At 38.3% G+C, this 24,717-nt stretch overlaps 1 protein-coding gene across 9 annotated transcripts; it reads right to left on the bottom strand.

Annotated features, from left to right (window-relative positions):
* Nucleotides 1–1,072: 1,072 nt before the first annotated feature.
* On the bottom strand, nucleotides 1,073–24,482 carry LOC149179568 (G2/mitotic-specific cyclin-2-like). Of its 9 annotated transcripts, XM_089415696.1 has the most exons (15): nucleotides 24,272–24,482; nucleotides 23,815–24,029; nucleotides 23,483–23,705; nucleotides 23,274–23,356; nucleotides 13,021–13,507; nucleotides 12,597–12,891; nucleotides 10,455–10,584; nucleotides 10,259–10,316; nucleotides 9,718–9,972; nucleotides 9,411–9,515; nucleotides 9,227–9,316; nucleotides 8,958–9,119; nucleotides 8,771–8,830; nucleotides 8,577–8,675; nucleotides 4,614–4,991 (listed from the first exon to the last, which is right to left on the bottom strand). In XM_089415696.1, exons 6-15 carry the CDS (start codon nucleotides 12,607–12,609, stop codon nucleotides 4,857–4,859), a joined length of 1,107 nt encoding a protein of 368 aa, XP_089271822.1. In that variant the 5' UTR covers nucleotides 12,610–12,891; nucleotides 13,021–13,507; nucleotides 23,274–23,356; nucleotides 23,483–23,705; nucleotides 23,815–24,029; nucleotides 24,272–24,482; the 3' UTR covers nucleotides 4,614–4,856. The 9 variants fall into 9 exon arrangements, with proteins under 9 accessions (XP_089271829.1, XP_089271822.1, XP_089271824.1 ...); XM_089415703.1 differs by lacking the exon at nucleotides 4,614–4,991 and adding an exon at nucleotides 1,073–1,158 and having other exon boundaries at nucleotides 23,483–24,029; XM_089415698.1 differs by having other exon boundaries at nucleotides 12,597–12,882; nucleotides 23,483–24,029.
* Nucleotides 24,483–24,717: the final 235 nt, after the last annotated feature.

The raw sequence follows: 24,717 nt of genomic DNA, 5'->3' as shown, positions 1-24,717 counted from the left end.
GTTAAAACTTTTATTTAGTCTTAAATAGAATATATATATTCTATTTAACATTTAAAAATACAATTTAAATAATGAAAAAGAACACATTTTATTTTGCACTATAAACCATACTGCTAATAAACATAAAATTCTAATTCTAATAAATTAAAAATATATTCCATCGCTAATTCTAACTATCCCTTTCTATCCCATTCAAATGTCCAACTCTCCCCACCTCAGTAAAATTGCAAATCGAATTATATAAATCTGTCGTTGAATGCTAAGGATTCGAGTAAAATGGATCATTTTAAAAGACATGTCATTCAAATTGATTTAAATTTTGCAAGCAGAGTCTTGAGCGGTTGCAATTTCAGGATTAGAAAAGAAGAAGAAAAAAAAAGAAGGAAGAAGAAGAAAGAGTGAAAACTAATGAAATGGGAACGTCATCTAAGTAAGGGGTTGTTGAACTTGTTGGGCGGATTATGGGCCTTGAGCTATAGAAGTGGCCTTATAAGAGAGATATAGAGACGGGTCTTCCTATATAAGAGAGAGACTTGCTTTCCTTCCTAGAGAGATTGACTGACCTTCCTTTCCAGGGATAACGGTGAAAATAGCTTTCCTTGCACTAGGAAGCGCAAGCCCCTCGGGGACCTTGCCCTCAACATCATCACTATGAATGTCTCGACCACGAGTAGAAATGGAGAAGCAACACGACTTTAGCTTAGAATCAGTAGGTCTCACCGCAACATCCGTTCATTGTATCATTGTACTCCCGAGCTATCGCTGTCTTCCAGAAGATTCAGTATGCCGCCCGGGTGATGAAGACTCATGGGCGGCTGCTATTTGCCCTACACGACCAGGCACTTCGACGAGTGCTCTTCTCCGTATCTAGCAATGCCGCCCGCTGTCACTTCCAAAACAAAAAAGGAGTGCGCAGCTTGATGTATTTAAGACCACCAAAAAGCTCTTAATATAAACCGTATAATGTGGGTAGGTGAAAAAGCAAAACCCAGCATCAGCCGTTCGTTGCAAGTATCTGGATCTGCATATAACATCTTTATCTCGGTGAACGTGCTGCAATGGTATCTATGTTTGCAATGGTATCTATGTTTGTCCACGCTGTAGTTTCCACTTCTACAACCCTAATAATTGCATTTTCTCTTTTCTGGAATTTGGGCCTGAAATAGGAAATAATTAATATATTTTTAACATAATATTAATTATAAAAAATTATTATAAAACTTTTCAGATATATAAAATTTAAATAAAAAAGATATAAAATATACACAATGTGATTATCGAAATTTATTTCATGAGGTGTGTACACCATTGGAATTTCACAAATATATAGAACTATCGGACTATATGGGAAAAGTGTCAAAATTTAGAATTGAAGATGGAGCTAACTATATGGGAAAAGTGTCAAAATTTAGAATTGAAGATGGAGCTAATTCAAAATTTGATTTGTGAATCCGTAATTTGATAAAGTTGAATATGGAGTTAATTCAAAATTTGTTTTAAAATTATTTATGAATTTGTAATTTGATGAAAGCAATGCAAACAAGACCGAATAAAAAAAAAACAGAACATGACGAACAAAATATCGCGATCATTCCATGCAAGCCTAACTCCATATCGCGATCATTCCATAAAATCCGAACTGCATATTGCCAGCTTAGTCTACACATAGAATATTAAGACAAAATTGTCACAAATAAGCTCGGCAAGACCCCGAAAGGCTGACCTACTGTCTTTTCTCTAACACTCAAACCACCCTCTGTTGCATGACAATTACTACACGCTCTCTGTGTGAAGCACTCAGGCACGCCTAATGATTAGAGGTTGTGTGTAAAGCAGTCACGCTGCATGCAGGATAGTGAAAACACACGACAGTGCAGTAAATTTTGTGAGATGAAAAGAAAATAGAGACTACGACCAAACTACGCGGATTTCTGAGATGTTATAGACCAGAAAAATGATATTTCATAGTTATAAAAGTTAATGTGAATTTGCTGGTGAGATATGCATGTGTGGTGAGTGCTAAAGTTTTCAAGGGAATACAGAGACATAGGCATAGACACTGAAAATTTCTTTACATATATAATCTGTGTTTTTTTAATGAATCATGGAAATTTTTTAAACTTCTGATTTTCTTCTCATTTTAAATGATATTGTTATACCAAGGTATTTTTGTCTTTCATTTTGTTTTCTTATTTTTGTTTTTACGTCCACCCCGAGAAATGACAATGGCTCCAGTGGCACTATAACAACATTAAATTGCAGGGAATCAACGTCGAAGGATTGAGGTTCGTACTTCTATTAACTAATCCTACCTACAATTATTGGGTTTTCTTTTTTCCAATAAAGTAAATCAGTGGATAAATGTGTTTATACAATAATTGACAGATAGTTAATGTTAGAAATCTGCAGAGAGAGTATGTGAACATATGTACTGAGATTTTTTACTTATATAGTCTATCTTTTAATTTAATTATCGAATTTCTTTTGATTTAATTATGTAGTCCATTTTTTTTAATTTAATTATTTACTTATAGAATCTATTTTTTAATTTAATTATGGAGTCCGTTTCTGTTGTCTCCATCTATTCTTCCAACCGTATGAGACCAAGTATATGCCTGGAACATCATAGGAACTACCACCAAACTACGCCGATTTCTGAGATATTATAGACAAGAAAAATGATATTTCATAGTTAGAGAAGTTAATGTGAATTTGCTGGTGAGATATGTTTGTGTGGTTGGGTTGAAGAGCAACAGCAATACTAGAGGGACTTGGCCAGTGGGGAGGTTGAATGTAAGTCGCAGGTCGATGACGCTCTCGCATTGACAAACTCTCTCTCAAAGCAAGATGCACAGAAGTCCAAGGCTGGTGCAGTTTGTAGTATAGGGAGCTGGTGTCAAGTTGACGTTTGAGAGAAAGTAAAAATGGAGACTACAGAAAAAAAAAATAGAAAGAGTAGGTTTTAAATTAATGTGGTTAGGTATATAAAGGATACACAATCAATGTATGTTGTTTATTTTGTAGAAAATTTGTTTAGAATAATTTGTATATTTTATTATTTTTTTCGATTATGTTACATTAAAAGGGGGTGAACAAAGTAAAATTGGGAGGGCTATAAATATTTTCTGGCAAAAAGAGTAAAACTGGGAGGGTTATAAATATTTTGTTGTAAGAGAATCTGTTTCACATGACGCGTGCTATAAAACAATCTTCTCAATTCTCATTTGGTTTCCCTCCATCTGTGGCTATCGAAATCGTAATACCCTCTTCCAGGCTTGCAAACTAGCTTGGCCAACATGAATAGGCAAACACAACCCAACATCTATATGCATAAATCTTCTTGGATCTATGTTCATATGGCCAGCCTTCCATCTTGGTGTGAAGGAAGTCTTTCTTTGAAAGGTAGAGAAAGAACCATCAATTAAACTAGTGGTTCAAGGAATAAACTCCGGCCCAAGCTAGGTGAGACAACCCCTTTGCCCAGGGTATAATAATTGGATTTTACCTCAGCGCCATGCATAAGGTAACGGTATGAGATTGTTGTGGGAGTGTTCGCCACGTTCTCTAATAACTATCTTTCTTTCCATGTCTTATGACGCTGCATAGCATATTTTGATTTGAGTTTTATTATTTAGGAGAATGTTCTAGCATTTATAAGAAGATTATGTCTTTTCGTTATTCTAAAATAAAATCAACCAGTCATTCTTATGATTGGTTTCAAGTTTAAAATTGTAATAAAATTGACTAATTAGACTCCATTGCATGGTCTTTGCTATGAAGTGTTGAGTACATAATTTTTTTGAAAAATATTTACAATTAAGTATTTTTTAATTTTTGACAATTAATTTAAATATTAGTTTCATTGTTAATTTAATTATTGAAAAATTTTGATATAAAAAATATATTTTAAAATAGAAAATATGTTATTATTATTAATTATAAAAGAATAATAGGATTGAGGATTCAATGAGTCAATTGTGTTATATAATAGGATTGAGGATTCAATGAGTCAATTGTGTGTTATGGTTATTTAGTTTTTTTATCTTATCATATGTGGAAATTTTTAAAATAACTGTATTACATAAATTTTTAGCATAATTGTGTTTTTTTTCCCATGGAAAAAGTCGTAATTTCTATTATTAGTGAGAAATTACATTCTGTAGATGCCTAGGCATATGCATAATGAGGCTGGTAACCTCCCGAATAAACAAAAAAAACAGTTGTGACTGGCTGGCTTGGAGAAATGAATTGAACTTCTACTTTGGGGAAATAAAATGAAGTCAGTAAATCGTGATTGATCGATTGATGGTATTTTGGTGCGGTGTGAGGGAGGCTTCGCCTTCCTACTGTATCAGAAAGAATGCATCGGATGGATGCGAGAAGGGAAGAACCAGGCATGCCGATCTTTGCCCTTTGATTTAGAGAATTGTGAATGAAAAGGTTGGAAGAACACGCTTTCCCGCATCGGGGATGGAAGATCTGGCCAAAGAAGGTGATAGCCCTGTAAAGAGTCCCATGGTTCTATTAGTTGAATAGCAACAAACATAAACATTGTGTCATCTGTCTCCGTGCAGGGAGGTCATGAAGTCTCAAAAAAAACAAGAGTCATAATAGGTAGTTGTTTTGCAAAACGATTACTTGTATATTCCACACAGGGAGGCCGCGTAAATCTCAAAAACCAGCAAGACAAATATACAGTGTTTGAAGCAGCCCATGCTGTTTGACTGTCGAAAAAACTCTAAGAGAGTTATAGTAAAACCATAAAAGCTGTAAATATAAACAACAGTTTTTTAGAACCGCAATGAGCCAAAAAACTAGGAGTGTGTAAGAGATGGCAAAGAGGTTATGTCTCTCGGTCAGTATGCAGATCTATAAACGGCCTGTGGTAATATTGATGGAAGGTTCCATCTACTTCTTCCTGAATCAACCAGTCCCCTTCCTGCTTGCGCGTTGCCTTCTTTGATAAGCAGTCTACCCCTGTGTTGTGCTCCCTGTAAATGTGTTGACAAACAAATTTATCAAAAGATGTCGAAAGCCTGTGAGCCTTATCCAATATATGTCTCAATGTAAAAGCAGAGCAGTGAGATGTTCTATTGAGCCAATTGCAAACAAGCTTTGAGTCCCCAAACAGTTGGAGATGTGTACAGTGTTTCTCAAGAGCAAAGTGGATGAGATGTTTGGTCGTGGAAAGCTCTGCAAAATTATTTGTGCCCCTTCCCAGGTTCATTTGGATCTTATAGCAGAGGTTGTCCCTCAAGTAGAGAATGCCCCCTCCCCCGCAGCCCTCTTCTTGCGCTGAACCATCAAAAAAGGCCCAAGGGTGTGCTTTGTCAATGAGTTCAGGTTGTATGGTCCTGGAGGGAGTCTGTGAGGGGTGTTCAGGTAGAAGGCTAAAATCAGCCAGGATATGAGATCTGATGGTAGGCCATAGGGGATCCTTACGGTCGAAAATGGCCCGGTTCCTCGCCGTCCAAATAGCCCAGCACATTAGGAGGGGTAGATTTCTGACTCTACCTTTGTGCCTCTCTAGCCAGTCCAGCCAGGCCTCCATGATGGATCTCCCTTGCCACCGATGGAGGGAAGGAGAGGATGCAGTAATGAGGTTCCATTGCTCAGTGATAATAGGACAGTGCAAGAATAAGTGGTCGGTGTTTTCCTCATTGTTTCTACATAGGTGACACCAGAACGGCCCATGGAAAGATCGCTTCATCAAGTTTGTGCCCGTGGGGATTTTGTTGAAGAGGATGGTCCACATAAGCATTCACGTTCTGGGTGTTGCTTTGAGCTTCCATAGTGTTTTCCACCATTGCTAAACATTTTCTGACTTGACATTCTCCATGAGTTTTAGGTATCCTTCCTTGGGAGAGTATCTCCCATTTTTTGCACATGCCCACACTATTTCGTCCTCCCCTTCCGTTATCCTGATATGTGCTTGTGTGAGAGCTTCGGTGAAGCCCTCCCAATCTTGCCGCCAGTGTCCTGGGATGTGGAGATCATGGGCTGACTTCTAGGCCTGCTAGAAAAGAGTGGAGTTTGTTTGGTCTGCAATGTGGGATAGATGAGAAAGGCCCTGATCTACTAGAAATGCTATCAACTTTGCTGGGAGCCTGCGGGCGTTCCCACATCCGATCCAGGGATCCACTCCTATACGAACAGCACTCCGCTGGTGTATCCGCCATGTTAAGCCATACCGAATAAGGGGGAGGGAGGTTAGGACTGCTTTCCAGATGATGGATAGGCTGCCACTTACCCTATGATCCCTTCGAAACCAATCCATAGTGTTTTCAGGGGAGATGTACTCATCATAAGCTACTCTTGTCCAAAGGCTGTGTGAGGTAATGAGCTGCCATCCTAGCTTTGCAGCCAATGCTTTGGCAAATAGATCCAACCTTTTTATGCCCCATCCTCCCCATTTCTTGGGCCTTGCAATTGTGTCCCATTTTACCCATGCGAATAGATTCCCCTGCTTGTTGCCTTTCCATAGGAACCTGCTGCAGATTTTTTGCAACCTAGCTAGAATTCCCCTTGGAATCCAAGTCAGAGACATCCAATATACCGGTGTTGCTTCCAGCACAGCTTTTATGAGAGTGAGTCTTCCTGCCCGAGATAGGTACCTGTTGTACCAAGTATTCAGCCTCTTTTCCACCTTTGCTATGAGCCAGGTCCAATCTGCAATTTTGTAGTCCGAAGGTTTCAGCCGGAAGCCTAGATATTTCAGCGCTTCGTCCAGAGGATGTGAGGTAAAGGGGAAATGGCGGAGAGTGAATTGTACTTCAAGCTGAGAACAACCTACAGCTGTGAGGGTAGACTTATGAACATTTATGATCATGCCCGTTGCCTTCTGGAATAGGTCAAAAACATACTGTAAGGCTAAGTTGTAGCCAATGTTGTCGTTTAAGAAGATGAGCACATCATCCACAAACAGAAGGTGGGTGAAGAAGTAGTTTTCCATTATTTTTATCCCCATTATCTTGCCCCTTCTATGTTTTGCCCCTATCAATCTGCTTAGCCCCTCCATGATGAGCATAAATAATAGGGGTGAGAGGGGGCATCCCTGCCTAAGTCCCCTCTCGGCTAAGAAAAAAGGAGTGGGAGCTCCATTGAGGAGGACACTAAAAGACACATCGGTAATACAACTCATAATCCATCTTTAGCATAATTGTGTTACTGAAAAATTAAAAATTAAAAATTAAAAAATTAAAAAAAAAATTAAAAAAATTATTAATGAAAAATTAATTTATTATCCATATACGAAAGACAGGCAATAATATGCAGATTTAACTGCTATTGGCCCAAACCAGCGGATCTATTCATCTGGATCTACACGAACTGGACCACGGAATGCGAAGTACACCTATGCTCCAAGGGATTTTTTATTGTGAAATTTTTATCAGCAGCAGACAGAGATATAATAATACAGGATGGGCCTTGGTTTTGGGGATCCACTGGACTCTTCATCACGCCATGGTTCCCAGGATTTGATGCAAACACAATGGTTGTCACAAAGATGCCAGTGTGGGTGAGGCTACACAACCTCCCAATACATCTCTGGAACCAGCAAGTACTCACTGGAATTGGAAACACAATTGGGCGCTACATTAAAATGGACACCCAGCGAATGGAGGAAAGAATATTCACTTTTGCACGAATATGTGTGGAAGTAGACCTTAGCAAAGGCCTACCAGACCAAATCCAGCTGAAGCATAGACAGAGCAGCTGGACACAAGTATTAGATTATGAAAACACTGCATTTAGATGCCGAACATGTAGACAAACAGGACACTTACAAAGTACGTGTCCAGCAGGCAAAAAAGACAGCCGCAGAAAAAAGAAAACGGAAAAACAAGCAAAAGGTTGGTACATTCCACCACCTCCCCCGGATGATGAGGAGGAAGAGGAGATGGAATATGACAACCCAAAAGAGAACAATCAGATGAATCAAGAATCAGTTATAGAAGACACAGGTGCACAGGACAATATAGAGGCAGCTTTGGCAAGAAGAGCAGAAATGGACATGGGAAGAAATAAACGCATACACACATCAGACACATCAGATTCTGATAACCCACAACCTGTGGCTGAAAATGCATTAGCACTCATAACTCCCACAGAGCCACAGGGGATTTGGAGAAAGGTTGAGAAGAAAAAAGGGAGAAAAGTCTGACTTTTCCCCAACTATTTAATTTTTGCATATACCAGCTTATTTCATGAAATCCATACACCCTGCGAGGTGTGCAAGGATCAATGCATCATTAGAGCAATTTTTTTTTACAGAATAACACCTTGAGGAGGTGAATTTTGTATGAACAAACCAGCAATGCCTCGGCATCTACTTATGTAATTTTCAATATTAATGAAAGTTACTGATTTTTCCAGTGGAAAAAAAAATATATGCAATTAAAAAAAATTCAAATTCCATCTCTCATTCACTTGAGAAAGATTATATATATATTTCATTTTTATTAAAAAAAAAACAAGTTGCCTACAAAACAGAGTTTCATTTTTGTCTAAAAAACCCAATTTGCCAGAAGATTATTCTGACAATACAAAAGAAACAGTGGAGTTCATCACTTTACCACTCTGTCAGGACCAGCTGCCTTGAGAAACCTGACAAGGAATACATATGGAGTGGGAACGGTAAGATTGAATTCCAATCGATTTAATATTGTATGCTCCTACCAAGTATCATTATCAATGTATCACTCACACTGAATCTTTAAAATCTATTGTAATTAAATGAAACAGAAAGATATCAGCTAGAGATAATTACCATGGCTACTATCATTTTGGATGTGTATTGGTATCCTGAGATGCAGATCAATTCATTGACCTGTAACCAAATATGAATTGATTCTTCTTATGTCAATATTCAACAGCCAACCAGGTATTCTATCAATTAGATATATGCAAAAGGTTTCCTTACAGTCATGCTTATGGATGTCAGTAAGTCATCCTACCTGAGGAGTGCAGGTATCTTGAAATTTGCAAGCTATAAACATCGCAGCGATACCCACTAATTGTAATTCCCACTTCCTAGCAATATAAATAGAAAGGTATCTATCCATAATGTTTACAGTGAGATACAATGTTTCTGGCATTAGTTCACATTTGTGATGCACCTGCAAAATTTAATATTTCGAGGTAAAGCCTAAGAAATTGCCCACATAAAGTTCTTCTAGATCCAACATTGGCAGCAAACGAAGTTAGGATAGGAACTAATTTGTACCTGTATCAACCAATCAATCAGGGTTGCCCTCATTGTCTCATTGATTTCATCCTGCCTTTTCATATAATCTAGAGGTACACGGCTCATGTTCTGGACATACGGGACTGCCAATGATTACTAAATGAAAATTAAAAATTTACCTTCACATTCACACAAATCTCCAATCATTGATAGAGAAACATACCTCAATCTTTTGATAGGACTTGTATATGTCTCCAACATATTCCGCAACTGCCAATTGGTTTCCGAGGTCTCCATCATCAATGCTAGGGAGAACCTCTTGAGCGTCCTGAAATACCCCCATCAAAATTATTAATCATTTTTATCCAAACTACATAATAGATAAACAGAAATCAATCTTACAGCTATAAAACCTCTTAGTAATTGGGCGTGGATGTGGGTACCTTTGGCTGATATATATTTGGATTTGAGCCAGTACATAAAACAAGAAAAGTATCAGAAAACTAATAAACTTAATCAATAAGACAGACCTCACTTCGAGCTGTTAGCACCGCAGTCTGTGACTGTGCTATGGGTTTCATTGCTTTGAGTTGGCTAGATGTTTGTAATCCCCCATCTTGTGCACTTGAGTCTACGCTATCACCGATAGAAACTACATTATCCTTCTTTCTAGCAGTGTCATTCTCAGCCTTCCTTCTGACAATCCGCCTCTGTTTGTTTCCCCGGACTGCCTTTGCCTCTGCTTTGGCTCCTGCCTTAACAACAATATCATCTGCTTGGAATTGCTGGAATCAAAATGGGAAAATTAAAGAGTGAGATTCCATGCTTGGGCTCACAGAAAATAGAGAACAGAATGAGTCCCGTGAAATGAAAACAAAGAGCAACAAATTAAACATGCCCAGAAAAACAGAATACTAGGCAGGAAGATCGAAAAAGCAGGTGGTTGAACACAGAGGTTTTGCCTGGTTGCTAGTTCAATTCCCCAAGACATTGTCCTTTATAAACAGTAGACCCAGTTGTTTACAAAAAAACAGTAATTCAGCTTGCTTAATTGACTCTGATTAAACTTACCTGAGTGCTGGGATTGGCTCCCTTGTTGGCATTGACAACCAAGTTTACTGTAGACCTCCTGAAATAGTGGTCAATCCAATAGTGTAAGACTTGACATTAGAAGCAGAGGCCACCAAATAGAAAGAAACAAAAACCCAGCAGCAGATTTATTCAATTTATACATCTAAAGTATAATAAATAACATAAAACAACATACTCCATCACCACATCTTTGTTGATATTGCATTTGGGGTTCCGAGCTCCCACCACATTGCCAATGTCTCCTAACGCCTTCCAATTATTGTTGCCTTGCTGTGCTTTTTGATTGGGTGCAACCATTGCAAGGCCTGCCATTTTGCGTGCACATGATTTCATGGAAAAACAAACTAAAAAATCAGCTTAAAATGCAGTTTTTCTATGGGTCTTCAAAACATGGGCTTCAACCCTTCATATTCTCTGCATCTAGGCTTGGATTAGCCAGGCAGATATTTCCTATATCAATTACTGACAGCCAAAAACATTAGAAGCAGACCCATCCAACTCTCCGAGTCTCCACCACTTACAAGAGGACAAAAGTTGGAGAATGTGCTGCGGGAAAAAGAAGCGGACAAAAATAAAGCTAGGGGATATCAATGCCTGCTAGCAAAATATGGCAACACCTTGGGTTCATAGGAAAATGCATAGGTATGTACTATGTTTTTCCAGTGTATTTTAATTTGCAAGCAATTTGTTAAGGAGTTCAAAAGCCTGTGCACTATTAAGCACAGGAAATCAAGAATGAAAGCTAGTTCAACCCATCATCCCAACCCTAACCCAAGGATAGGATGAAGAGTGGCATACAAAAATGTTGTATTGGGTTGTACAAATATAGCCACAGCACTCCCTCTTTTCTTTTAATACATTATTATAATAAAAAAATATTGTAATCAAATCTGCAGTAAAATAGAACCATTGTCTATGGTTACAAACCTGGATCCTAAGAAAAGCTGCACTAGGATTGACCCAAAGTCAGATCCATAGGATTGCTACTTTATGTAAAGACATCTTAGCATGACAAACTGATAAAGAAGTTGTTAACCTGCAATAGTAATCATCTAGAATTTGGAATTGGCAAAACCCTGTTAGAAGATGCTTATAGGCAAGATTCATGAAATGTGCATCTATTCTGTTTCTGATTCTTTCCTTCACGTGATAGTAGGATATTCTACTGTGTATTGACTTGATCGCTGCTACTGTTTTCAGCGGAGTACTCTCAGCTGATTATATCAGTTATGAATGAGCTACTCATGATCCCAAGATCTTTGTGATCATCAACTTATTATCATGTACAAAGCTAGGGATTGCCAGCAAATTCTGTATCCTCATCAAAAAGGAAATGAATATGGATTAAGAGCTCATGTAGAAACTCCTTTATGCCAACAGACATTTTTCTCATTAATATATGTCAGCATCTTAGGCTGAAGAGGAAACTTCTCGTATACTTTTCATTTCTAATATGCTATTCCAAGTTCTAGTCAAAGTACTTTCATATTATAGTTTCCATATAATTTCAACACGAAAATGTCAATCTTCCAAAATGACCAACAGCTTCTTGATTTTCAATTGTAGATCTTATTAGACACTTCGTGGATATATTTGAATCTAGTGTAGGAACAACCAGAAAATAATTTCAGGCAAACTAAGAGGGATACTCCAAAAAATCATCAGTCAGGCATGAGCTAGTCGTGAAGGAAAATAACAGACAAATATACAAAGACAAGGAAGAAACTGGCTTACATTATTTCCAACAAGAAAAAAATACACCACTGAACAAAAATTACTTTAATAATTGCATTCCCCATGTTGGTGAGAGCTGCAGAAAACTATTTAAATAAAGAGTACAGCAGGAAGCATAGTGTGAGATTTGCATACAAAAATATTGCCAAAATATGAGGTACCATTTTGTACTGCTGTTTTATTAAACGAAGCACAACACTGTGAAAAGAATTATTTATCAATGCCATACATCCCAGATGAGGGTGTAACTATTTCTTTGTTTATTTTGGTTTATGTGCATTATTTCCCATGTCACATGATGACAGTAATCAGAAACATATTATGCAACTACGCAACATGATGAATATTGATCCATTCAAAATCTTTTTAAGGTCTACCAAGAAAAAATAATGAATTGCTGAAAACAAGGATAGAACCTTGTAAGAATCATCGCCTTTGGACAAAAGTTATATTTTAAATACATGGAATCTAACTAAAGTTCCACATCTGAAAATTGGAATTACAGATGGATATGCGGCAATGATAGCTTCTTTGTAAGGTAAGAAAAATGCAAGATGATTAGGGTGAAGAAGAGGATACTCACACGCTGGCATCATCCCTACCAAGAAGTTTAACAGGGGTTCCTGATCTGGGAGACATCAAGTGAGTTGCAGATAGCTCCTCTACACCCAGAATCCTTCCAGGCCACCAGGACCCATTTCTCCTTCTCACCCACACAATGGTACCAACGGCTGTATCAATTTTGGGCGTGATAGTAGGTGCTGCTGCACTTGATTCTCCCATGATTGTCTAAAAACCAAGAATCCAACCCAGCTTAGATGCCCAGTACCCACCGTCTCATTGCCATCTCCTTTTATCCCTCAACCCACCTGGTTAACCTGCAAATCAAACCTCAGATATATCAACAATCACCTCACACCCATGAATTCAAATAAGCCCAAATCCCATGTCTATAAATAAGATTATGCAAAGAGTAATAAAGGGCTAGTAAGACACAACTAACACACTTTGAAATCCCAAAAAGGCCATGTCAGTAGAATGAAAATAGATATGCTGCAAGTCATCATTTGGGTGTGTACTTTATGCCTGAATGCTTCTGGAGACCGTTTTAGCAGAAGGATATGATGGGTTTGAGTGACAGGGGCTTCAAATAGTTGGCTTTCTTAGTTGTTATTGTCCTGGAAACCTGCCCCCTTAAATACCCGCTTCACCACTTTCGGATCTGTGCTCATCCAGGTGGCCCAAAGAAAAAAGAGTTCTGTTTTTCCTAGTAAAGGGGATTCAAGAAGAACCAAACTTGTAGACAGAATAAAAATGAATAAATACTTAAGCCAGTAATAGGGACAAATAAATTACCTTTACACCTTAAGCTATTAAACCTTGCGCAAGTACAATAGATGTGGTAGTTCTAACACCTGCTAAATCATTTGTCTTTGCTGCAACCTATCTTACCAACTTGGCCCTAATATTTTCAACTGGGTCCTCTAATTCAACCTGTCAGAAGCAAGGTGCAACATTGAAAAGCATTAACTAGACTGGATTAACTAGACAAGAAATAAAAATTTTACTTGACTCATCAACATCTGGCACACAAGTATTTTTTTTCAACTGTTTAAAGTGTCATTCATTACTCTACTATGGCTACTGCACCAAACTTCCTCTTCTTTCCAATGTTACCCAATGAGGCAAAGTGGCAACTGTTGTCATACTACCTATAGCATATGCAATCTTCCCTTATTCGGAATAGAGAATTACAATATCTTCATATTAGCTATCTCACAAACATGAATTCCATCTAGATTTAATTCATATTAGCTATCCAATTGGCCATCTAGATTTAATTCACCACTGTTGTGCATAAACAATACTTCATATGTGAGCACCAGATATTGAAGGATCTGTTAGGACATACAAGTTTTTTCTTGAGCCCTCACTGATTTGATAGTTTTTCTAGAGTGAGCGTTGCCTTTTGATTTGGTAGTGCCTTTAGTTTGGATACTTTGGGCATTCACATGGAAACTTAGGAGCCTAGGTTGTGTTCCTAGATGACCCAACATGCTTCTGGAACCCTTGGAATTCACCCAGCTTCATGAAAAATGTTTAAGGCAAATCTGCCCAAATTGACAAAACTATTTTTAATACTTTTTTCCTTAAAAGACTAACTTTGGGAGCAATTTAAGAGAAGGTGGTGATGAATTTTGAAAAAATAAAACATGAATTTTTCGGGAACATGCTGATTTACAAAAACCTCTTTCATCTTTTCAACAAGTGTCATGTTTTGGAAGATTCGAATGGCTCTCTGAAGCCTATTTTTCAGAAAATCCCCAGATTTAATTTTTTCTACTTTTATAAAAACACCTAACCGTGAACTGATGGTTATGGAAATATCCAAGTGTCAAAAAGCATTGGCTCTTTAGCATCTATGTCAGTGATAATTGTTGACAAATTGCACCCATAAGTTCCTAGTTTCTATGTCATCAAAAGTCGTTGTTGATATCAATCAACAAAATTTATTGACAATAATACTATGACACTAGAGCATTGCTTATGCTATAGGAATAAATTGCTGCATTCATGGACATCTGAATTGGATTGTTTAGTGATCCTGGTGGATCTTAACTGCAAACAAAAAAACATCAAACGAAGACCATCTCGAAGCCAAAGGATTTATTTTCAAGGGAATTTGTATTAGGTGTTTCAATTTGTATTTTTCAATTCATTTGGACAGGACGGTACACAATGGATAAATGTACCGCAGAAACAAATGGAAAGGTTGTCGGTTATAGCAAATTTTTTCAAAGACCCTAGTCATCGTTTATGGCTGAAGATAGTCCATACTTTATTAAGTACACTCTCCATTTTGCAGGTAGAGCCTACTATCAAATAATTGTGAGACAACATGATCATTTTCTTTTAAAAACCATTACCATTAAATGGGAAAAACATTGTAATTGTTTAACAAGTAAGAAAGTTAAGGTCAACAAGATTGTAAAGTTCATTCCTGTGTTATGGTTTTGGAGGATGGAACCTGAAGAAATTAAGTTCTCTTCTACTATTTATAATTTCACTTGACAGTGGTGATAACAGATTTTTGTTATGCCTGTCACTACTAGTCATGCTTTCAAACTATAAGTTGGAGATTTTAGGCAGCCTGTATCCAATGCAAGGGATTATTAGAAAAACTCGATGATGTTTCACATATTGCTATCATAATGGTTTACATAATGAACTACAGAGAATTTCCTCAGAAGAATTGGAACAAAATAATGATAGGAATAGAGAAAGTGAGGCCTTCTTAGATAATGAATCTACAGAGGAATATAATCTCATTCCAGAAAAGTTTGCGGTTACTATTAATGATGAACGCCTATAAACATCTCGTAAGCATCATTATGAAAAATTACTCACCATCCTTGAGACTTATGTTCTATATGATTCGAACAGTGGAGACTGCCAACAAATGAGTGATTTTTTGTCTCCTTTTGTTGCATTAATAGGTGATGACAATGAAGCATTTTTGTGCTCTATCTACTCTATACACATGGCATGTGATGATTTCAGATTGAATGAGGTGGCAGAGTATTCTAAGGCAGGGATCAACCAATTTGGGGCTATTGTAGATATTCAAGAAGTAAATTTGATTATTTCAGAGGTAAATGGCAGAGTAGTCAAATAATAAGAGATTAATAATAACTGGAAGAGGTTTTGAAAGAAAGGAAACAACAATTAAAAATCAGATCCAAATTTAGTGGCATCAATCTGGTTCTTTAAGGCATGAAATCAACAGTTCCAGATTTCAAGAGCATTTGAGATTGCATAAAGTCTAGTGGTTCCTGCATACTATGGTAATCACACTAGTGGTGACTACTGTATACAACCACAATCGCACTAGCGGTGCCTATTGTATACTATTTTGTTTGAAGTCTGTATTTAGGTCAAAAAGCATTACAACTGGCCCAAAAATGTCAGGGACTGGGTGGGGTAAAAAAGACCCGTAGGTCAGTTAAACAACTGACCACGAACAAAAGTTCAATTACTTGACAACAAATGAATTCCATTTGGCTGACTTGGCGCACCAAGGGGTGCTCTTTCATCAAAATCAACCAAAATTTGCACCATAATATTGGCCCTAACAACTAATTCGCACCTCCAAGAGAAGTGAATCCTCGGGGTAGCCTAGCATGGGAACGTCATCATCCTTAAACCACAACCCCATTGGCATGTCTCAACTAGTGCTATCACGAGCACCTACATCATCCCTACCGATAAACAAATGAGATCAACAACAAAAAGAGGTTCCAGCAAAAATAAAATAAACCCTATTTTCTCTTTCTTCCTAGTTCCATATTTCCCTTCACTACCACTGAGCCTCCATTTCCTTGATTTCAATGTAAAAGCCAAATGCAACTGAATTATTGTTTCATGGTCTACGTAGTTAATCTTTCCATCATATTTTTTGAATATATATATATATATATATTAAAACATCCCCATCCTTTGAAAAGAAAAACAAGAATGTGGACACTCAAAACCGAGAACAAACTGAAAGTTGATGTTACTGCAATTCAAGAGCATGTCCACAACGTGGAATTATTAATAGTAAACTACTTGTGTTGAATTTAACCTAAATTCATTGAAGGTAATAATTCTGGAGTTTGATTTAAGTGGGAAGTCAAAAGGAGTAACCCATCTAGCTCAGTAGTTAAAGCCCAAGGTTCCTAATCTTGTAGTTGTGTGTTCGAACCCTACGTTTGGCGCGTTGTGTTCATTTAATGCATATTTTGAAATGAAATATTTCTGTCTCTGGATTTCTTATTCTCTGAGCTCCTGTTTGTTAGAACTGTCGAGATTTATTATTCTCAAGCCCCTGTTTTGGAAAAATACTAAACAACCATCGCTAAGTTTAACAGACAACAATCATCTCGCGTAGTGGGTTCAAACCCCACGCTAGGCGGGTGTCGTTGTCTATCAATCAATTTCTAGTTTGGGAAAAATTCAAAAAAAGCATCGTAGGGTGTGGATTCGAATCCCATGGTATGCGGGTGTTCGTTGATCATTTAGATTTATCCTCATCCAAGATCCCTGATTCGAACCCTAGGTAGGCGGGTGTTGTTAACTATCAAGCTTCTATTTTGGAAAAATACAAAACGAGCACAAAACAAACATCGGCTAAAGCCAAATCAAAGGCGTTCATAATGCTCTACAGGATATAAACATTATTCTCCAAAATTACCACCAAAACCATAAACCCTCACTAAAAAACCTAGAGCTTGTAAAATTACATTCACAATCAGCTGGACAAAATCATGTCGATCATGAAAAGGAATAAACTTTCACAATACAAGCATAAATTCTTTAAAAAAAATTCTTTGAACAACTTCCAGCAACATTATTTTTTTTTTCAAAACGAAAAAGCATAATTGTATTATATTGAGGCAATATAAAGAGAAACAGATAGTACATCCAAGAGCTTTTGAAAGCTGTAGCAAAGACAAGGCGAAAACCTAGATACCCTATGCATACTGGGAAGCAGTAGGCACTGACACACCAAATACCAAATACAGGATTTACTTGAACAAAATGCCTAGGATATGAAACAGATTGGCAAAGAAGGTCACCGATTTATACACCAAACCTATACAGGGACATATATCAAAATGATCAAAAAAACAGAGCACACCTGTAAATTTTCAGAGCATTAAAACCCATGGAAGGAGAAATAGAATCAAGCTCCGACAAGGAAGTGGAGGATAATTTTGATTCAAAGAATTCTTACCTTGAACTGAGGTAATGGGATTCGATCCCTCTAAAGTGTGCGCGCTATTGGAGTGTGGTAATGGGATTCGATCCCTCCGAAGTCTGCTCATTATTGGAGTGCGTGGAATGCTCCGGAAGAAAGAGATTTGTTCTTGAAACTGAAAAGGTAGGGTAGGATGGGAGGCATAAGACCCCCTCGGCGGAATGTGGCTCTATCTAGAACCTACGCTAAAACTTACGCTAATGTAACTAGCAATTGTCCCAAAAGGTACAAAGAGAGGCCGATAGGATTATTAAATTGGAATTGTTGAATTTTTCTAGAAGAGTTAATTGGTTTGTGGAAAACCTTGTTTTCTTGGACTGGATCATTGTGCAATTACTTTTCCTTAGATGTTTTGTTTATATCTATATTACAAAGAACACATTGAATGTCTTATTTCATTTCTACTATCCTTACTAATACCCTTTCCGTACTTTTTCTTGATCAATTTGATGAAATAGTCCATTATCCTTTGGTCAAAGTCCTTGTTTTAAGAAACGGACGTTCCGAAACGGAAACGGCCGAGTTGGTCCGATTCGATGCCCTCAGGACTGAACGGTTCGTTTGGCCGAGTCATGGCTGACTCGGCCAACTCGGCCGTTTCCTCCACCGAGTCAGTCCTGAGGGCATAGATAAAGTTATAAACCAGGTAAGTGCATCTCTACTGTAGATGATCTGATGCTTGCAACCATGCATTCTCCTAGAGATCTGTCCTCTCAATTGGACTGCATACATCTTACCTAACTCAACTTAGACTGAACTCTGAAGTCAAAATTAGAAAGCTGCTAGAATAAAACTGAACTAATACATGTAAACTTCTGAGGATACCATGCAAACAGTTGAGGACAATTTGTGGAAATAGAACAGTAATCAATCCTACGTATATAATGCATTATAGTGCTCAGTCAACAAGAGAGGAAGTGCATCGTTGCAGTGCACAGCTCGAATCACTGTAAGTCTGTAACTGAAGTATCGACATCTGTTCATAAGTGTGTGCTGGACTGCCACATGTGTCTGGGCTGTAGAAGACTATCTGAGGTACAATTTAACAAGTTGCAATTCCTATGCCAACTGTGTTAGGAGAGTATTAATGTAGAGTGAATCAATGTTTTACGAAACGGCCGTTTCAATGCCCAGTTTATTGACCCGGCCCATGACCCGGTTCGGCTGACCGAGTCAGCTATGACTCGGCCGAGTCAGCCAATGACTCGGCCGAGTCATAGCTGACTCGGTCAACCCGGCCGGGTCCCGTATTGACTCGGCCGAGTCATAGAAAGGACGGCTGGGCAGCGTTTTTAATAAAAAAAAAATCAATTTTTTGCTGATTTTTGGTAAAGTTAGTTAGGGTTTGTGGATTCTAAAGGGTTATTGTGATTTGTTTAATGCTTTTGGGGTCCATTTCCCCCTCCCAAACTCTATTTAAGACAGCCAAATGCTCTCATTTCACTCACAGCAGTCTTATGCATTTGAGTGAGAGTCTTCTTTGAGAGTTAGTGAGCAGTTCTTGAGCTTGTTTTGGACCAGCAGTGAGGAGTCTTGGAGGAGCATTGTAGCTGGAGTGAGGAGCTTCTTGGGCAGCCATTTGGAGCAGCATTGAGGAGCTAATTTTTGGAGCAAGCTTGAGGAGGCAGTTTGTGCCTGGAGGTATTTTTTTCCACCCTTACAAATCTGTTTTTGCTTAGTAAATTTTAGTTGCATATCAAGAAAGCTTAGAGAGTGTTTTTTGTCAAATAAATGAACATTGAATCAATTTTTATTTTTATTTTCATTTTCAAATTGTTTTCCTAGTCAAAAAATGGCACCTAGAGCAAAAGATCCTGCTTGGGCATATGTTGAAATGGTTGATAATCAGATGTGTTGCAAGTTTTGCCATAGGAAAATTAAGGAAGGTCCTGGGGGGATTAATAGGCTGAAACAACACTTGGCAGGGATTAAAGGCAATATTACTGCATGTCAATCTGATCAAATTGGGGAGATTAGAAAGAATTTGTTGGAAAGCTTTGAAAAATTTAAAGAAGAAAAGACTAGGCAAAAAGAGATACAGGCTGAAATTGGGAGGAAGAGGGAGATACAAAGAATGATGGCTGCCAACCCCCACTATGAGTTTGAGGGTTCTTCCTCTATCCCTCAAACTGATGCATCAAACCCTTTCCGTTATGTTCCTCCCTCTTTTGCTTCTGTTCAAGATAAGGGAAAGGGTAGAATGAAGGGTGATGGGACTATCAAAAGTTTTTTCACTCACTCAGGCTCCTCTCCATCAGATGCACATGGTCCTGAAGTTAGTATTAGTAAAGGTCTTGCTCAGCCCACTTTAGATGACCATTGGAAGAAAGAATTGAGGGAGACTGCTTGTGACTACATAGCTAGATGGTGGTATGATGCTGATATCCCCTTTAATGCTACTCGTTCACCATATTATGAGCCTGTGTTTGAGGCCATACATGCTGCTGGAAAAGGCTTCAAAGGCCCTACTATGCAAGAGCTAAGGGGGTTTCGTTTGCAGAAAGAAATTCAATCAATTAATGAGTATTTGCAAGATTTCAAGGAATCATGGGCAAGAACAGGGTGTACCATCATGTCAGATGGATGGACTGATCAAAGAAACCATACCATCATAAACTTTCTTGCCTTCTGCCCACAGGGAACCATGTTTTTAAAATCAATTGATGCATCTGATAAGGTAAAAGATGGCCACTTGTTGTTTCAGCTATTGGATGAGGTTATTGAGGGTGTGGGGGTGGCTAATGTTGTTCAAATCATCACAGACAATGCCTCTAACTATGTTCTTGCTGGTAGACTGTTAGAGGAAAAACACAAGACCATCTTTTGGACCCCATGCGCTGCACATTGTATAGACCTCATGCTTGAGGATATTGGAAAATTAGATTGGGTCAGAAACACTGTAGATAATGCCAAAAGCATAACAAAATTTATCTACAATCATACACTGGTTTTGAGTCTCATGAGGAAACACACTGGAGGCAAGGATATCATTAGGCCTGCCATCACTAGATTTGCTACACATTTTTTGACATTGCAATCTATGCTTTCCCAACATAGAAACTTGCAAAAGATGTTTTCCAGTGATGAATGGAATCAAAGCAGTTGGTCTAACAAACCAGAAGGCAGAGAATTGAAAAGGAAAGTCCATGATGAAACTTTTTGGAGAAAGGCAGCAGAGATTGTGAAGCTTGCTGAGCCACTAGTTAAGGTGTTGCGGTTGGTGGATGGGGAAAGGTTGGCTATGGGCTTCATTTATGAGGCTATGGATCAAGCAAAGGAGCAAATAAAGACAGCATACAAGGATAGAGTGGCAAAGTATGGGCCCATTTGGGCAATCATTGATGAAAGATGGAACAATCAACTCCATCGCCCTATACATGCAGCTGGGTATTTTTTGAACCCACGGTATCATTATAAAGCTAAGGAGTCAGGAGCTTTGAGGGGGGAGGTCAGAGATGGACTGGTTGATTGCATTGAGCGCATGGTCCCATCGGAGTCTGATCAGCTGCTGATACATCAGCAGGTCACATCCTTCAGCAATGCAACAGGTACCTTTGGGAAGAACCTAGCAAAGATTGCAAGAGAAGCAGATGAGCCAGGTAAACAAAAATTTCAATTTTCAATTTCTTAATGGTTTTACTTTTTTTATTAAAGTTTGTTAAATCATTTATAATTTGAAAGTTAGATATAATTTGTAATTTTGTTGAGCTTCAGCCTTCATCTAACTCATAATTCATTACACTCCTATGTTTTTTGCAGCACAATGGTGGGAGGCCTTTGGTGGCCAGTGCCCTGAATTGCAAAGGTTTGCAATTCGTATTTTGAGTCAAACTTGCAGTGCATCTGGGTGTGAGCGCAATTGGTCTGTCTTTGAGAGGATTCACACAAAGAAGAGAAACCGTTTGGAGCAAAAACGGTTGAATGATCTAGTTTTTGTCCAATACAACCTTCGGCTCAGACGGAACCAATTGCTGAACAAAAGACCTGATTCAGATCCCATTGTGTTGGAAGACATTGATCCAACATCAGATTGGGTAGTGGAGAGTCGTCTACCAGAGTTTGATCCTGATGAGGATCTTGATGAAATTGATGTTGGAGATCCACTGCAGCGTGTTCAGTTGAATGCAGATCCCAATCCACCAACCTCAGTCTCACAGCCAGCTAGTAGGACTCCAGTTGTAGGTGCTTCCTCTGCTCAGCCACGACAGAAGCGCAGCCGCATTTGTACTCTATCTCAGCTTGCATCTGCTGCACAGCCTAGTGGTACTGGCACCACTTCTACAGTTGCAGTTGGAGACGATGATGATGAGGAGGAGCCATGGGGCCCCTTGTCTGACTCTGATGATGATGATCCAGAGATTGGTCGAGATGATCTTGGCTCCTCTGGCAGTAGCTACTAGCCTCCTTGGTTATTTGTATTTTGTTTTGACTCTTGAGTCTTTGATCATGTATGACAGACTACAGTTGACTATGTATTTACTATTGCCATTGGGTACACCGTACCATTTTGATATAATGGATTGGTTCATGAGCCTACTTTGATCATATGTTGTCTTCCATGTATATTATAATGTTGTGTGTTTGGAAACTTGAATGAAAATCTTTAAAATTATGTTTAAAATATTTAAAATTATGTTTTTTTATAAAAAAAAAAAAATATTTAATGTATTTTTTACAACGACCGAGTCATTGAAATCGAGCCGGCCGAGTCATTACCGAGTCCGAGTCCGAGTCCGAGTCCGAGTCGATCCTCGGCCGAGTCCGAGTCCGAGTCGATCCTCGGCCGAGTCCGAGTCCAAGTTGTAAAACATTGGAGTGAATCCCATCAATGGATATGTTGTAATAGCATGATAGCTGCAGATATCACATAGATAGGAATCGGACATCACATAGATAGGAATCAGATATCACATGGAAAGAAATCACAGGTGAACAAGGGCCAATGAGGCAGGGCACTGGATTTTTCCAGTAATGTTTAGTACTCGAGAGAGGGAAGATGCTAACACATTGACCTGAATGAATTGCTGCCAGATTGAGGTAACTATAATAAAATTAGATAGATGTCAAACCGGCCCAAATTTTCTATTTTTATGAAGTACGTTTGGTGGTTGGATGTGTAAATGGAAAACTATGACAAAAAGTAAAATTTAACTTGTCAATTGTTCACAAGAAAAGGAAGAAAGCATGTTAAAATCATTCTCCACTGTTATTTTCTACTATAGTTTACCCATTATAATAATCCTTAGGCATGCCCTGCATCATGTAAATAAAGTGAAGGTATAATTAGGAAAATCCTTTGAAAAATAATACTCATTTTAACTTTAAAGTCCTTTTATAAATGGTTTTCTTTAAAATTATGTTTAAAATCTTTAAAATTATGTTTTTTTATAAAAAAAATAAATATTTAATGTATTTTTTACAACGACCGAGTCATTGAAATCGAGCCGGCCGAGTCATTACCGTTTCGGAGTCGGAGTCGGAGTCGATCCTTGGCTGAGTCGGAGTCGGAGTCGGAGTTTTAAAACATTGGTCAAAGTCCTCACCTACATATTGGTGTACATCCCGGTAAGTTCAAAGCTCGAAAGCCAACCAAAAAAGACAATGACAACCACCGTGCACGTATTCAAATTCATAATGTAAAACTGCCAGACAGAGTTCAGACAGATTACCTCCAAGATGGGTATCATTGTTTGTAGCCAAAACCTCAAAAACTCCATTGTCAATAGTCAGAACGCTAACATCAAATGTGCCACCGCCAAGATCAAAAACAACAATATTTTTCTCTCCACCCTTCTTGTCCAAGCCATAAGCTATTGCTGCAGTTGTGGGTTCGTTGATAATACGAGCTACATTCAAGCCAGCAATAACACCAGCATCCTTCGTTGCTTGGCGCTGTGCATCAGTAAAATAAGTTGTGCAAGCCCACAAGTTAACAGTGACAATGCAGTCAACAATTGGTTACCCACAATCTCAATAAAAAAAAATTGAAAAGAAAGCATACCAGGGACAGTCACCACAGCATCCTTTATAGTCTTGCCAAGGAATGCTTCTGCAGTCTCCTTCATCTTAGTCAAAATCATAGCACTGATTTCCTCAGGGCTAAATACCTTTGTCTCTCCATCTCGTACCTGAACTTGAATATAAGGTTTCCCATCTTTGTTCACAATCTTGTATGGTACCAATTTCATATTCTTCTGAACTTCTTTGTCTTCAAACCTATATAAAACAAATGTTTTCATTTAATTGTGCTCATCAAGTAAAAGTTTTAAATCATTTTCTTGAAGTTTGGACAGGGCAGCAATCAAATCCTGATCTGATCCCAACCAGAATGTTGCTTGACCCTTAACATGCCAATTTCATGACTGGCACCCTTGTGGGTTCAATATCAAGGCGAGAATTGGACTTGCAATAAATATAATTGTCTAATGAATGGGCAAATCAGAGATCAGAGTACTTACTTTCTCCCAATGAGTCTCTTGACATCAAAGATGGTTCGTTCGGCATTGACTGTGGCCTAGTTTTTGGCAGCCTCTCCAATCAACCTCTCATTTTCCGTGAACGCCACCCATGATGGGGTAATACGGTTACCTAGGTCATTGGCAATAATCTCCACATGACCATTCTTGTAAACCCCAACACAGGAGTAAGTAGTTCCCAGGTCTATACCAATCACCGTTCCCAATTTCGCAGCTTCTTCCTTCGCAATCGAAGATGCAAGAAGGCATCCTGAGAAAAATTAAATTCCCCATGAAGAGTATCAGAAAATGCCTATATGTTACCAGGGAAAGGATGCCTATAAATTAGCTTGACAGGTATGCTATTTTATACAAAGATTTCATAGCATGGTGACAACAAGGCTGTGCAGCTAATTTATCTAAATTAGATATGGATGGATACAAACCCA

Source organism: Pinus tabuliformis, chromosome 3_2, assembly GCF_031772625.1.
Source record: "Pinus tabuliformis cultivar Carrire ecotype Pingquan chromosome 3_2, CPIR1, whole genome shotgun sequence".
NCBI lineage: Eukaryota > Viridiplantae > Streptophyta > Pinopsida > Pinales > Pinaceae > Pinus > Pinus tabuliformis.
This window is presented reverse-complemented; position numbering and strand designations above follow the sequence as displayed.

Coding starts and splice junctions, on each gene's coding strand:
- LOC149179568 (XM_089415698.1), bottom strand. Junction 9,317..9,410: donor AGTCCTATCAAAAGATTGAG/GTATGTTTCTCT, acceptor CCGTATGTCCAG/AACATGAGCCGTGTACCTCT. Junction 4,992..8,576: donor CAGCTGGTCCTGACAGAGTG/GTAAAGTGATGA, acceptor ACACATTTACAG/GGAGCACAACACAGGGGTAG.